The 15,425-nt window shown below is 43.9% G+C and overlaps 1 protein-coding gene across 1 annotated transcript; it reads right to left on the reverse strand.

The window, feature by feature from the left end:
- Positions 1-1,948: 1,948 nt before the first annotated feature.
- Positions 1,949-2,356, reverse strand: LOC138357005 (uncharacterized). The gene has a single exon (XM_069313537.1). It carries the CDS (start codon positions 2,354-2,356, stop codon positions 1,949-1,951), a length of 408 nt encoding a protein of 135 aa, XP_069169638.1.
- Between the last annotated feature and the right edge of the window lie 13,069 nt (positions 2,357-15,425).

Here is a 15,425-nt window from a genome sequence, read left to right on the forward strand (position 1 = left end):
GAAGGTCTGGGATGGGACCTGAGTAGGTAGGTCTGTAGAAGGAAGGGCATACTGGGTCTGAAGATTAGGCAGGGCCTGATAGACATAGGGGGGTTGAGAGGTAGCGTGAGGTTGAGAGTCAGTTAGAGGTTGAGAGGGAGAAGGATGGAAGGGGTGGGGTGAAGAGGGGAGGATGGAGCATGGATAGTGAGAGTGGGATTGAGGTTGTATTAGTCAGGGGAGGAACTCAGGGGTACGTGTGGGCATTGGGGCAGAAGGGGGGAAGAGGGAAAAGGAGGAAGAGGTGGGGCTGTTCCCCATCCCCCACGGGGGGTCCATGTGACCCCCTTGCAAGTGGAGGGGGTCACATGGAAGGAGAGGGACAGAGGAGGGGTGAGGGGTGGACGGGTTTTGGGGGTTGAGGGGATGACGGAGTCCTTGGAATGTGGGTTGAAGCAGATGTATTTGAATGCAATGGGGTCAGAGGGGACAGTACGGGTTGTTGGGGTGATAAGCAGGGGTGGTGGATTTGAGAGCTGATATGGGGAGGGTGTGACCTGGGAAAGCACCTGTTGTGGGCTGGTTACCAAGGGTAGGGTGGGTAACTACGCTCAAATGTGGAGAGGTGTGTCGTGCAGGTCAGCTCGCCCTATGGGCCAGTTGTTCATCTTTTGTCATGTATCTGTCAATATACACCTTGTAATAGTTTTCGCTACCTCTGAGTAAGTGTTTGTATTGCAATACGTAATCCACTGCCTCTTCATTAGTGAACTGTACCAGGACAGGTCCTTTCCTGTTACAATTGTACAGAACAATGCCGCGGTGTATTTCGGTGTATGTGTGTGTGTACTCACCTAATTGTGCTTGTGGGGGTTGAGCTCTGGCTCTTTGGTTCCGCCTCTCAACCGTCAATCAACAGGTGTACAGGTTCCTGAGCCTATTGGGCTCTTCATATCTACACTTGAAATTGTGTATGGAGTCAGCCTCCACCACATCCCATCCTAATGCATTCCATTTATCAACCACTCTGACACTAAAAAAGTTCTTTCTAATAAATCTGTGGCTCATTTGGGCACTCAGTTTCCATCTGTGTCCCCTAGTGCGTGTGCCCCTTGTGTTAAATAGCCTGTCTTTCTCTACCCTATCACATCCCTTCAGAATCTTGAATGTGGTGATCATGTTCACCCTACCTCTTCTGTCTTCCAGCGAAGTGAGGTTTAATTCCGTAGTCTCTCCTTGTAGCTCATACCTCTCAGCTCGGGTACTAGTCTTGTGGCAAACCTTTGAACCTTTTCCAGTTTAGTCTTATCCTTGACTAGATATGGACTCCATGCTGGGGCTGCATACTCCAGGATTGGCCTGACATATGTGGTATACAAAGTTCTGAATGATTCCTTACACAAGGTTCTGAATACCATTCTTATGTTGGCCAGCCTGGAATATGCCGCTGATGTTATCCTCTTGATATGGGCTGCAGGGGACAGGTCTGGTGTGATGTCAACCCCCAAGTCTTTTTCTCTCTCTGACTCTTGAAAAATTTCATCTACCAGATGATACCTAGTATCAGGCCTCCTACTCCCTACACCTATCTTTATTACATTACATTTGCTTGGATTAAACTCTAACAACCATTTGTTCGACCATTCCTTCAGCTTGTCTAGGTCTTCTTGAAGCCTCAAGCAGTCCTCCTCTGTCTTAATCCTTCTCATAATTTTGGTATGGTCAGCAAACATTAAGATAAATGAATCTATACTCTCCGGGAGATCATTACATTATCAGAAAGAAGATAGTCCGCCCAACCTTCTCTTTCTTGCTTTATCTTTGTCATCTGGTCGTAGAATTCTATTAAGCCAGTCAGGCAAGATTTACCCTCCCTGAACCCATTTTGGCGATTTGTCACAAAATCCTTTCTCTCAGATGTGTTACTAGTTTTTTTTCTCACGATCTTCTCCATCACCTTGCATGGTATTTAAGTCAATGATACTGGCCTGTAGTTCAGTGCCTCTTGCCTGTCGCCCTCTTTGTATATTGGGACTATATTAGCCGTCTTCCATATTTCTGGTAGGTCTCCCGTCTTTAGTGACCTACCAGACACTATGGAGAGTGGCAAGCAAAGTTCCTCTGCACACTCTTTCAGTACCCATAGTGAGATCCCATCTGGACCAACAGCCATTCTAACATCCAGATCCAGCAGGTGTCTCTTGACCTCTCTCATAATATCGAACACTTCCAAGGCCGCCTGGTTTACTTTCCTTTCTCCTAGCACTATTACCTTACATTGTTCTATTGTAAAGACCTCCTTGAACCTCTTGTTGAGTTCTTCACATATCTCTTTGTCATTCTCTGTATACTTGTCCTCGCCTATTCTAAGTTTCATTACCTGTTCTTTCACTGTTGCTTTCCTCCTGATGAGACTGAGGAGTAGCTTTGGTTCGGTCTTGGGTTTGTTTGCTATATTATTTTCATAATTTTTCTCTGCTTCTCTTCTCACCCTAACTTACTCATTCCTGGTTCTCTGGTATTTCTCTCTGCTCTCTGGTGTTCTGTTATTCCGGAAGTTCCTCCATGCCCTTTTGTTCAGTTTCTTTGCTTCCATACATGCCCTATTATACCAAGGATTCTTCTTTTCCTTCTTGGATTTTTCCCTTTGGGACGGGATGAACCTATTTACTGCCTCCTGACACTTTTGGGTGACATAGTCCATCATATCTTGTACAGACGTAGCTCTGAGGTCCGTGTCCCAAGGTATTTTCCTTAGGAAACTTCTCATCTCCTCATAGTTCCCCTTTCGGTATGCCAGCCTTTTGTTTCCAAGTTCTTTTTTGGGGGAGATAATTCCTAGCTCTACCAGGTACTCTTTGTTCAATGCACTGTGGTCACTCATTCCCAAGGGTGCTTCCATCTTAACTTCCCTTTTATCCCACTCATTTAGGGTAAATATCAGATCGAGCATGGCTGGTTCATCTTCTCCTCTTTTTCTTGTTGGTTCCTTGATGTGCTGGCTTGGGCAGTGTCTTGTTACCGTGTCAAGCAGCTTAGTTTTCCATGTTTCTGGTCCTCTATGCGGATCTCTGTTCTCCCAATCTATCTTCCCGTGGTTGAAATCTCTCCCATGATTAGTAGTCCAGATCCATTCCTGTTAGCAACAGAAGCTGCTCTCTCTATTATGTTAATGGTAGCTATGTTGTTTCTATCATATTCTTGTCTGGGTCTTTTGTCCTTTTGTGGTGGATTACATATGACTACGACTATAATTTTTTGTCCTCCAGTTGTTAGGTACCTGTTATGTAGTCGCTAAAACCTTCACAGACCTGCATAACCATCTCAAAATCCCAGCCTTTTCTTACCAGCAGAGCTACGCCACCACCACCTCTACCTTCTCTCCCTTTTCCTCATAACATAACATTTCCTCAGTCCTATGGAAACACTGCATTTTATGGATTTCGTTAGCTTTGTATCTGCGAGTGTTATAATGTCTGGGTTTTCTTCTAGTACCTATTCCCCATTCTCCAAGTTCATTTGCTTTATTTTTAATTCCATCTATGTTAGTGTACATTGCCTTGAAGCTCACTTTCCCCTGTTTCTTTTCAAATCGCCTCCTTGGTGAGTGTTCTGTTGGTGGGGGAAGCTGTTCCATGGGTGTGAGGATTTGTGAGGTGGATAACAGGGTCTCAGAGGATACTGAGGTGAGGGGAAGGGGGGGGGTCAAGTGAAGGGGTGGGGACATTGATGGTATAGGATGAAGGGAAAGGGAGGGAGGACAGGAAGGAAAAGGGGGGAGGGGGGACATGGTGGGAGGAGGAGAGGGGTAACAGGGAGGGAATGGGGTGTGGGGGGAGCGAGATTTGGCTGAGCATTTCAGAGGGGGCAGGGGGGTTTGGGGTAGGGGGGTTTTCTATGCAGAGGAAAGTTGTTGGGTTGCCCTCCCCTCTGGTGTTACTGGGCAGCTGATTGGGGGTTCCTCCCTCACCTCTGGAGATGTTGTGTTGGGAGCTGTGACTACCTGGTTTTCCCCTCTCTCCCTGCGCTTCTTCCTTGCTTCTGCCGCCATAGCTCTCTCCTCCCTTGTTATGTCCCTCTGGAGGAATACTTTTTTAATTCTCCCACATATTGCAGGTGGCTCTTCCTTGTTAGAATCATCTCATTTATGTTCTCATTCGTAAACACTATTCTTAACACACGGTCTCGGTCTTTGTTGTACCAGCCTAGCCTGAAAACCTTCTCAATTCTATGCTCAGCCCCTTCCATCTCTAGTGCCTTCAGTATTTCATTCACTGCTGTGATGTCTTTATCATTCCACTCTGTCCTATTGGAGCCTTCCTGCTCTTTAATACCCACAACTACCACTGATCTTTTTCTTTTCAGCAGCTAGCTAGAGGAGCGTGCCACTTCCTGTGAGGTGGCTGGTTTCATGGCCACCTCCATCATTGTGGGCATTACTTCAGAGGGTTTTTTTTAGCATTTCTGCAAATTTTGCTTTTATAGTGGCATTCTCTTCCAGTATACTATTTCCACCTTCTGCCTGGATGATTATCTGAGTCTCAGCATCAACACTGTTCTCTTTGAGGGCTCTAATCTTTGGGCTTTGCTGCTGTCAGCTCTCTTTTCAGGTTGCTTATTTCAATCTTCATTTCCTGCATTATTCCCTGCATCACACTCTTTATATCCTATAAAAACTGGGCGAACATTTCTTTCATTTCATCACTTTGAATTTTCCCGGTTCCCCCTGTTACCTCTGGCTATCATGCTTGCTCCTGTTCCTGTTATGGTGTGATAAGATTTGTCAGGAGGGCAAGCGGGGTGAGAAAGAGAGAGAGAGAGAGAGAGAGAGAGAGAGAGAGAGAGAGAGAGAGAGAGAGAGAGAGAGAGAGAGAGAGAGAGAGAGAGAGAGAGAGAGAGAGAGAGGGAGAGAGAGAGAAAGAGAGAAAGAGAGAATGAGAGAATGAGAGAATGAGAGAATGAGAGAATGAAAGAGAGAGAGAGAGAGAGAGAGAGAGAGAGAGAGGTGGGCGATCAGGAGAGATAGAGAGAGGGAGAGATGGGGGAGTGCTTGTGCGTGCATGTGTATTTGTGTGTGTATTTGTAGGAAAGGGGGTGCATGGGAAACTGGGAGGGGGCGGAGATGGTCACTTCAGGTCAGTTGTAGGGGGAAGTGGGAGTGAGGAGGGGGGGAAGTGTTTTTGGTTAGTGAGATGGGGGGTAAGAGAGGAAGTGGAATATGAGTGTTTAAGGCCTTATCACCTTTCCACTAAAGTGTTAATCCTTTCTACCCTGACTGAACGTTTGTGAATATGTGTGTGTGTGTGCGCCCACTCATGCGTGCGTGCGTGCGTGCGTGCGTGCGTGCGTGCGTGTGTTACGAAAGCCCCATTAGTATCCTCCTCTGCCCGGATGAGCCACTTTGAAATTTTAAATATATATGATATACTGAACAAGAATCTGATAATATTTTACCTCACTCTGTACACCTGAATAATTGACAAGAGAGGGGTACCTACCAGTCATCCTCCCGCTCGCACAACTAGATGAATAAAGACGATGTGTGGATGACGCAGGGCCATCGTCGCCTCCCACGTGGTGATTCACTAAGTTCCAGTAGATTGATGATGGCAGTTCTTCTCTATCTAACACAAAGCTCTGGAGTCAGTCATTGTATCGTTCTGTCTTTGTTACTGTTCACTAATTTACTGTACCACTGTTCACTATAGATCCCTAGGCACTAATATGTAAACAAAAATCCCATGGCCATCCCACATGGCCTGTGTTGGAGATTGTTCGCTGTTTTACACAAAGTTTTAATGATAGCACTGTACTTTTTTCTTTTCTATTCACGGTTATACACTCAGTGATACCCTAGATCTTTGATCTAACCCTGTATCCTTAATAATCCCGAGAATATTGAGATATTCGTAGAGCGCGACCTTCCTTCGACCCTCCTGCTGCAGCTGACTCGACTCAACAGTGTGTGTGTGTGTGTGTGTGTGTGTGTGTGTGTGTGTGTGTGTGTGTGTGTGTGTGTGTGTGTGTGTGTGTGTGTGTGTTTGTACTCACCGAGTTGTATTCACCTAGTTGTGCTTGTGGGGGTTGATCTCTGGCTCTTCAGTCCTGCCTCTCAACCGTCAATCAACTAATGCACAGATTCCTGAGCCTACTGGGCTCTATCATATCTACATTTGAAACAATGTATAGAGTCTGCCTCCACCACATCACTGCCTAATGCATTCCACTTATTACTACTCTGACTGAAAAAGTTCTTTCTAACGTCCCTGTGGCTCATTTAGGTACTCAGTTTCCACCTGTGTGCCCTTGTTCGCATACCACCCGTATTAAAAAGTTTATCCTTATCTACCCTGTCAATTCCTCTTGAATTGTAGGTAGAATTTTGCAAGTGGGTGATCATGTCTTCCCTTACTCTTCTGTCTTCCAGTGTCGTGCGGTGCATTTCACGGAGCCTTTTCTTGTAACTCATGCCTCTTATTTCCGGGACTAACCTAGTGGCATACCTATGAACCTTTTCCAGAGAAAAAGTTTGTGTGTGTGTGTGTGTGTGTGTGTGTGTGTGTGTGTGTGTGTGTTTGTTTGTGTGTGTGTGTGTGTGTGTATGTGTGTGTATGTGTGTGTGTGTGTACTCACCTAATTGTACTCACCTAATTGTGCTTGCGGGGGTTGAGCTCTGGCTCTTTGGTCCCGCCTCTCAACCGTCAATCAACTGGTGTACAGATTCCTGAGCCTATTGGGCTCTATCATATCTACATTTGAAACTGTGAATGGAGTCAGCCTCCACCACATCACTTCCTAATGCATTCCATTTGCTAACTACTCTGACAGTGTGTGTGTGTGTGTGTGTGTGTGTGTGTGTGTGTGTGTGTGTGTGTGTGTGTGTGTGTGTGTGTGTGTGTGTGTGTGTGTGTGTGTGTGTGTGTGTGTGTGTGTGTGTGTGTGTGTGTGTGTGTGTTTGTGTGTGTGTGTGTGTGTGTGTGTGTTTGTGTGTGTGTGTGTGTGTGTGTGTGTGTGTGTGTGTGTGTGTGTGTTTGTGTGTGTGTGTGTGTGTGTGTGTGTGTGTGTGTGTGTGTGTGTGTGTGTGTGTGTGTGTGTGTGAGGTTTATTTATTTTATATTTGGTGTCACAACCTTTTCCCCCAACTACTCAGCTCTCGGGGTTTAGTTTTTTTTGGCTTTCAGTTAAGCAAATGGAAACACAAGGAGTTGGGAAAACAGCCGAGTGATATGATACTTCCGGAACAAGTGCTTCACTAACGAATTTTGTTCGAACCACAACGCTACAAATTCTTCACCCACGTACTACAAATACAAATAATCGCCAACAGAACCTAAATGCCTAACCTAACCTTACCTAACCTATGCCTATATATGCGCAATATGCTGATATATTATAATATTAATTTATATATGAGAAAATTTCTGTTTTGAATGAACAACATGTTAAAATTAATGAATGCATCTGTGAGGTCGACCGCTGGATGTAATGGACTTGAGTCGAGGATGGGTTGCTTTGTCCAACACTGGAACTGTGCTCTCCACCAACACCTGTGTCAGATGGTGTCACCACCACCTGTGTCAGTCGGTGTCACACATATATAAATCCCTAGGAAATCTGGACTCTCTCTCAGAAACTGCTCAGTAGACTGTCAGTGTACTTTACCTTTTCTTGCAACCCCGTTAATACAACCCTGTGGCTTATCGTATGGTATGGCAGGAGAAATCCTTCAGAAAAAAAGGACTGGTCAGACAGCTGCTGCTCCGTATCAGGTCAAAATGTCCTCTGTCGCTGTGCTGTCACACGCCCCTTAATATACTATCCTTCAACATTTCCAATAAAAACCTCTTACTGATTCCATTTACCATATTTTCCATGCAGGTTTCTTGATTGAGTCTATTTTTCCTTCACATAGTTTTGCTATACCAATACACATTAATCCTGAACGTTAATAATTGCACTATGGGTCCATTAAACAGAAATGGGAAACCTGCAAACATGTTTGATATAAAAGCAGAGAAATTGATGTAACGATGACCAGATTAAGGCTGGGACACACCAAACTAGCAGCACACAGCTCTAAGTACAGAACAGACATCAATGAACTCTGTACTCACTGTCAGATGCCTGAAACAGTCGAACACTATCTCCTGCACTGCTTCCGACATCATAGTGCCAGAGTAAATTTCAAACAAGTCTTTATCGTACTTAAAATACCCTTTACCATCGAGCATATATTAGGAGGTGGTGACCACTCGTTACAAGAAAAATACCAAATAGTCAAAGCACTGGCTAAATATCACCAGTCGACCAACAAATTAGGTCACATCTGACCCGTGCCACATTTATACCTGGCGCCACCAACAGCTAAACACAGACAACAACTGCCTCGTCGCAGCACCAAGGATCAGCTGACGCCATAAACACAACACACCGCCCTAAGGTGCAACAAGTCTCCCTACAACACACACCTTTGTATTAATCACCGTTCCTCAATCTACAGCACAACGCAACAAGCACCTTGGTAGCTCCGATCATCCTCAACATAAACGCGTCCACCAACATCTGTACTGGTGAAGTCATCGGGAGGACAAACCCTTCATTCAAACTGCACCTACTATCAAGAAGAAGAAGAAGAAGAAGAAGAAGAAGAATCCTGAACGATCTCCAGCTCAAAAAAACTATTTTACTCGGCAGGTAATATCAGTCACTCAGCAGATTTTTTTTCAAGAAAACATTTCTAATCATCGCCTCTGCATTATTAAACGATTTATAATAAAGACAAACCTCCACAGGACGTAAGGATCTTAACAGTCCCCAAGCCAACAGGCATCAGAAAACTCTTGACCCTTAAAGGATTCGAATCCAGTTAGCCAGGGTCTCCAGGTTTTTTGGTGGGTGTCTAGTAGTAATTCCACTCAGCCACAGACCGTACAAACGTAACGGGAAGGCATCTGATGTTTAACCCTAGTACCTATCAGCACTTGTGACTGTTTTGGACACAGATATGTCATCAAATCGCTTCAGCATGCTAGAGGGCCGCCAGAGCCTCATTTGTTGGTCAAGCGTGGATGGTCCCCAAACAAACATTCATCAGAAAACTCTTCACCAATGATTGTTTCTGATCCAGTCAGACAGGGCCTCCATGCTTTTTGGTGTGTCCAGAACTATAACCACTCAGCCACAGACTGTACAAAAGTATTTGGAAGTCGTCTGACTTTTAACCTCAATACCCGACAGCACTCGTGACTATTTTGGGCAAAGACATTTCATCAAATCCCTTCAGCTTGCTGGGGGCTGCATGAATATTATTTGTGTGTCAAAGTTGAATGGTCCCGAAGCAAACAAGGATTTCTAGGGGCTCCTGTAGATCCTGCTTCTGGCTGATGATTCTTTTTAGCCGTACGCCCAGTGAGTACGGGAGCGACTTCTTGATGGAGAGTGAGTGACTCGATGAGTAGAGTAGATATGAGTGTAGATTAGTAGTTTTGTAGTAGGCCGTTGTCTGCAGAGTCCTATCCCGTTCGTCTATATCATTGATCACGTTCGATGATCATCTTCCTTTTTATATATGAGAGATTTCTCGTATCTAGAAAGGGAATTGTTTGTTCGTGTACCTTCAACGTAAATTTTAAGATCCTTTGGACTGTGTTTGCTCAATTGAAGAATTGAGTTAGTTGCTACTGTCCTCCTTCCATGACACCAAAAATGTCATCACTGTATTTCAAATACATGAGGAGGTGGTCCTGTTGACTGTCGCTCCTGGTTGATTCAAAGACAGTGTGCATAAATATCTCTGCTATTGTCACACTGCTTGACGCTCCAAGCATTGTTCCCTTGATCTGTCTCTATGTTCGACCATCAAACGTCTGGATTTTGTCTCGCATAGCGTGCAAGATGGCTTCCTCCAGTACTTGTTTCGTTGGGATCTACCATATTCCTGCTTGTCGAAGATCAGTCCTTATTCTGCGTTTATATTGATCGATGAACTCCGCTACTCTCCTGGCAGCTTCCCTATGGGGGATACTTTGGTATAGGGAGACCACGTCCAAAGAGAAAAGGACTGCCCCTTGTGAGACGGGTTCCCTGATTGCTTATATCCTGTTAAGAAAGTCAGCCGTGTCCTTTAGCCGTTCTGGAAGTAGTTTAAGTAGTAGGTTCAATAGGGATGTGCAGATTCAATCTATGGGTCTCGTTGGCGGCGTGCATCCACTTAGAAATGGTCTCCCCTGCAACGTGTTCGTTAGCTGTAGTATCTCCTTGTGTATTTTTGGTGGTGAATCTTTAAGTGAAGTAATGAGGGAATCTTTGCGGCAAAGTCTTGAAATATGTCACTTGTTGCTTTCCTAATTAAGCCATCACTGCCTCTTGATATGAGGGGGTTTATTTTTGTAGAATTAGAGAACCAGATTCTTGCTCCTTGTATGTGCGTTTATTAGCACAACATGAGGGTTCTGGATCTGTTTATAGGTTATCACATCTTCAAGTTGTCTCATCATCTCTTTTCTATAATTCTCACTCTTCAAGACCACTACCACACCTCCTTTATCAGCCAGTTTAGTCACAATATCTGCCTTCTGTTTTAACGATTTCAATGCTAATCGTTCACTTCTTGTTTGTTTGCACCGTTTCCCTTTGTCTTTAAATTTTATTTTCACTTCACTAATTTTATCAATAAGAACAATCTTTTTCATAGATGGTTGTTGCACCTGTCCATGGTGGTTCAAATATTTATACCAGAGGGAGAGAGTGTATCTAAATTTACCAGTCTGTTCGTCCTCTGGGGTCCTTCTCTGGACTCCCTCGTCACTTTCTCCCACACTGAGTTGATCCTACTTTCCAAGTCGTCACATACAGTTTCTGTCGTCCGGAGCCTCTTGTCCAGGACTGTCAGTCCTACCACAAAGGATAGTTCTTTGCTGAGGAGGACGGTCATTTCCATCTGAGTCAGTCCTATTTCAGGGAAATAGGACTGACTTAGTTGTCTCTCCAAAGTTGTCTTAGTTGACTCTCCAAAGACCTTCATTCCTCCAACCGTTCCTGTCTCCACCGTGGTGTCCTCGACCGTGGTTCCCTGGGCGTTCGTCGTTGTAATTGTTGGTGCTGTAACGATTGTTGTTGCAACTGTTGTTGTTGTTGTTGTAGTTCCTGAAGCCGTTGTATCCGTTGCGGTGACCGTTTCACTTGTTGTTTCCTCCATTTCCTATTCCTCCTTGATTGAAGTGTCTCCCTCTATCGTTTCTGTTCCTCCAGTTGTCCCTGCGTCCTTGACAAAATCTTCCATTGTTGCATCTTGGCTTATTCCTGCTGTTAGATCTTCCTCAACTGTTGCTTTACCAACGTTTCTGGGACTGGTAGTTGTTTTGTCTACCCCTGTTTGATTGCCCCTACCTTGTTGTCTTTTGGATTACCTTTCTTTACCATAGTCCAGGCATGATTATGATGTTGTACATTTCTCTCCTGTTGGTTGGTTGTGTTGAATTGGGACGTTTGAGCTGCGTCATCGTCATCCGCTTAGAGGAGGAATGATCTCAGTCGTGCGGGGTGCAGGGCAGGTTGACTTGCCTGTTCGGGCTGGGTTGGTTCCTCTAGAATCTTTGAGGTGACAGCTCGGAGATTCTGGATTGTACCTTCCTGTGTGTTTTCTGGAAGAATTGTTTATGATTAGCCTGTCCAGACCTTACCTCCAGTTAACCGAATAATGTTTATGGAAACAACCTACTTTTGGGTGGGATTTACGCCTGTAGACTTGTCATACAAGCGCCCCTATTTTGTAATGGTCAATACCTCTGGCACTGATTAGCTCAAACTTGGAGGTTTCCTTAATTAACATGTTAGGCTTTTATCAGCATAGTATAGAGATCCATCATGTGTCTAGCATGACCAGCATTAATATCGGAAATAAGCTCACCAACAGTAGGGAGAAGGGCAAGACATGTAAAGAAGAAATGAAAAATAAAATGAAAACCCAAGTGGCCCAGAACTGTTCCCATTCGGACCACCTGTCGAATGTGTCGGAGTTGTTTTATACTCCATAGTTGTGAATGTGGGTTTCATAAGGGAGATTACTTCGATCTCCGTCTCAGTGAGCCGGTTGTTCATTAGGTACTTTATTTCCTTTTCTAAGATATTGTTGCACATCGTTGTTAGGGCACATTTTTCCGTCACGTTGGCCTCATTTACCATAAGGGGGACGAAAGCATGAACTTCTTGGCTTGGACCTCTCCAAATCCGTCTGTCCCTGCAGATTCCTTTCAGGGACCCTGGAAGGAGCTTTGATCGTTGAGAGTACACTGGTGCCACAGGAATACAGGTCAATTACTAACTACAGGTCAGCTTCTACATCAAAGACATACTCATCTGCACTCAGCTGGTAAACACCACAAACGATATGGTGGAAGTGCTGATAATCAAAATAGAGATCCTAAAAGTAATTATTGCCCTTGTATATAAGTAACGGGAGGCAAGTCCTCAGCAGTTTAAATACCAACTAATGAATATAGTTTCTGCTTAGAAAACATCACAAATCCAGGCTTAAACATTATCCTGCTTGGGGGCTTCAGTATACAGGACCCGAAATGGAAGAACAAAGTTAATACAGTTATATCAGAGAGAATACCGGGAAGTAGCCTAAATGAAGAGACACATGCAAGTGACGTACTACGGATATATACAGATTTGCCTTAAACCAGCAAATAGTAGAACTAACTAGAAAAGAGAACACGCTGAACTACATTTTACAAAATAACGATGAATTGGTCAGGAGCGTAATGATTACAAATACCTGTTACTCAGATCACAACTCAATTGAAGTTCAGACAAGCAAGAGCCTGGGACCTGCCATGGTCCTAAGCATTTAGGATCTGCACAACCAGTCCCAAACCCCAGAGGATGAGAATTCAGCACATTAAATTTAAATAATAAAGAGATTAACTGGAAGCAAATAAACCAAGGTCTCACAGAAATAAACTGGGAAGAACAGCTATAAAATGCAAACCTGAACGAGTGCCTAGAAAAAAAAGCTCAGTATAACTAGAAATATGCTCAAACCGCACACCCCTAAGAAAAAAGGAGAAGAGATGCAGATTGGAACGAGAATGGCGTTCGCTCTATAGACGAAAAAGAATCGCGGAACAACTTGAGAGTCACACCCTATCTCAAGAACGACGATGAAGGTTAGGTAGAAAAATATAAATGATTGAACTAAAGCTACAAGAATCATACGAAAACCAAGAGAGACAACGAGAGCAAAACGTCATCAGTGAAATAGAGAGAAACCCAAAATATTTTTTCTCCCATGTAAAATCAGGAACAAAAACTAAATCTAGAGTCGAGCCCCTACTGTCATAGCTCTGGAACTTTCAAAGTTGATGACAAGGAAATGAGAGAAATACTGATAAATCAGTATTTTGTATATGTATGTGGTACCAACATCAAATTATATATCAGATGTAATCCTGGTCCCCCCCTGGATTTTGAAGAAGACAGATTGTGTTCCCATGCATTCTGCACCAGGCCTCGATTCCTGGAACTTTATTTTCATCAAAAATTAAAAAAAACAAATACTATCGCAAGCTCTTAAGATTCTTTGGAGACAGACTAGATACTGGTGTTATCCCTGATAAACTAAAAACAGCAGAGATAGCACCATTCCATAAAGGAAGGAATAAGGCAGAGGCAAAAAAGGTTACAGAACAGGGTGCTCTTGCCTATCACAGATGCTGGACCACTATAACATAGCCATAGATGCCATGGAAGACAAGCAAAATGCTGATGTAATAAACACAGATTTCGTAAAAGCCTTCCACAAATGTGACAATTGAGTTATTGCACACGAAATGCACTCAAAAGGAATTTCCAGAAAAATAGGCAGATGTATCTACAATTTCCTAACTAACAGAAGCCAATGTGTAATATTTAACACCGAAAAATCTAGACCATAAGCCGTGAAGAGCTCAGTCCCACAGGGTACTGTTCTTTCTCTATTACTCTTTCATTCTCATATCGGACACAGACAAGGATATTATACTACCGTAATATTTTTTGCAGATGATGCAAGGATTGTTATGAGAGTAAAAACCTTAGAAGACACAGCAAACCTCCAATCATTTGTAAATCAGGTCTTTCAATGGGCTACAGAAAATATTATGGTATTTAATGAAGATAAGTTCCAGCTCCTGTGCTACGGTAGAACAAAAAATATAAAAACGGGAACTACGTACAAAACGCAGTCAAATCATACCGTATAACGAAAAAAGCAATGTAAAGGATTTATGTGTACTCATGTATACATTGTGATGGGAAAATGTAGGTGTACAACAGTCCTCCCAATGGCTGGTGTCAATGCCAATCACATTAGTAAAAACGGAGAAAAAAAAAGTCGACTGTTTGGCTGTTGCCTCCTGTGGTCAAGTAAAAAGGGAAAAACACGCAAAACAAATTGTATAAACAATAAAACTTTAATTGACTTTAAACAAATATAAACAAAGATAATCCCTTGGCTATGTACAATGCGAATTAAACATAAATACAAAGACAAAACACAATATAAAATAAAATAATGGTTACATTACTCTACAATGAACAAGACAAAAAATGAGTTAAAGGTGCTGAGAATATTGGCTGGCTGAAAACCTCCACTAATACACAGAGCGTATGCTAGATGGAAGTATCAGCCTTGAGAGCACAGAATATTCTAAAGCCAACTGCTAGTGCACGCTTAGTCATAGGCTATGCAGATGGCGCTGAAGTCGAATGGAGTCGCTGATTCACCAATGGGAAGCATGCTGGCTGGAAATGGTAGTTTGGTGATCGACGAGGGTGGTGTGCCGGCAGCGAAGGGAGGGGGTTTGGAGAGCGAGTGTAGGGTACGTATTACCCCCTGTAGAAGTAAGTAATTATCAAAGAAGGCACCAAACCGGGAAGGCTATGTAGCACCATCAAATACGCAAAATAATCAGAGGGCGCTAAATATCACCAAGGATGCCAATACGAGAACAAAAACGCATAAGGCGAACGATATCAAAAGTATCCGAGTCACCAAGAATTCTATCGAGGGACAGGTGACCGCGAGGGGCGGTCGGAAAGCAAGACACACGCTCGTCCTGGAAGTCAGGACATTCAAGAAGGACATGCACGACCGTAAGAGGGACAATGCAACTAGGACAATAAGGAGCAGGGCGGCGCTCCATCAAGTGACCATGGGTTAAGCGAGTATGGCCAATACGCAACCTCGCCAGAGCTGTTTCCCACCGCCGGTTACGGTGGAAGGAGGACGGCCACGAGGAAACACAACATTTAAGAGTACGTAGCTTGTTACCAGTAACAGACAACCAAGAAGCCTGCCAACGGGTAAGAACTGAGGAATGGATAACTGGGTAAAAGTCGGAATACGGAATGCCTTTACGAGAGATGGGACAAGAGCGGACAGCCTCCTTAGCGGCAGCATC

Source organism: Procambarus clarkii, chromosome 75 (assembly GCF_040958095.1).
Source record: "Procambarus clarkii isolate CNS0578487 chromosome 75, FALCON_Pclarkii_2.0, whole genome shotgun sequence".
NCBI classification, from domain to species: domain Eukaryota; kingdom Metazoa; phylum Arthropoda; class Malacostraca; order Decapoda; family Cambaridae; genus Procambarus; species Procambarus clarkii.

Coding starts and splice junctions, on each gene's coding strand:
- LOC138357005 (XM_069313537.1), bottom strand. CDS start 2,356: ATGAAACTTAGAATAGGCGAGGACAAGTATACAGAGAATGACAAAGAG.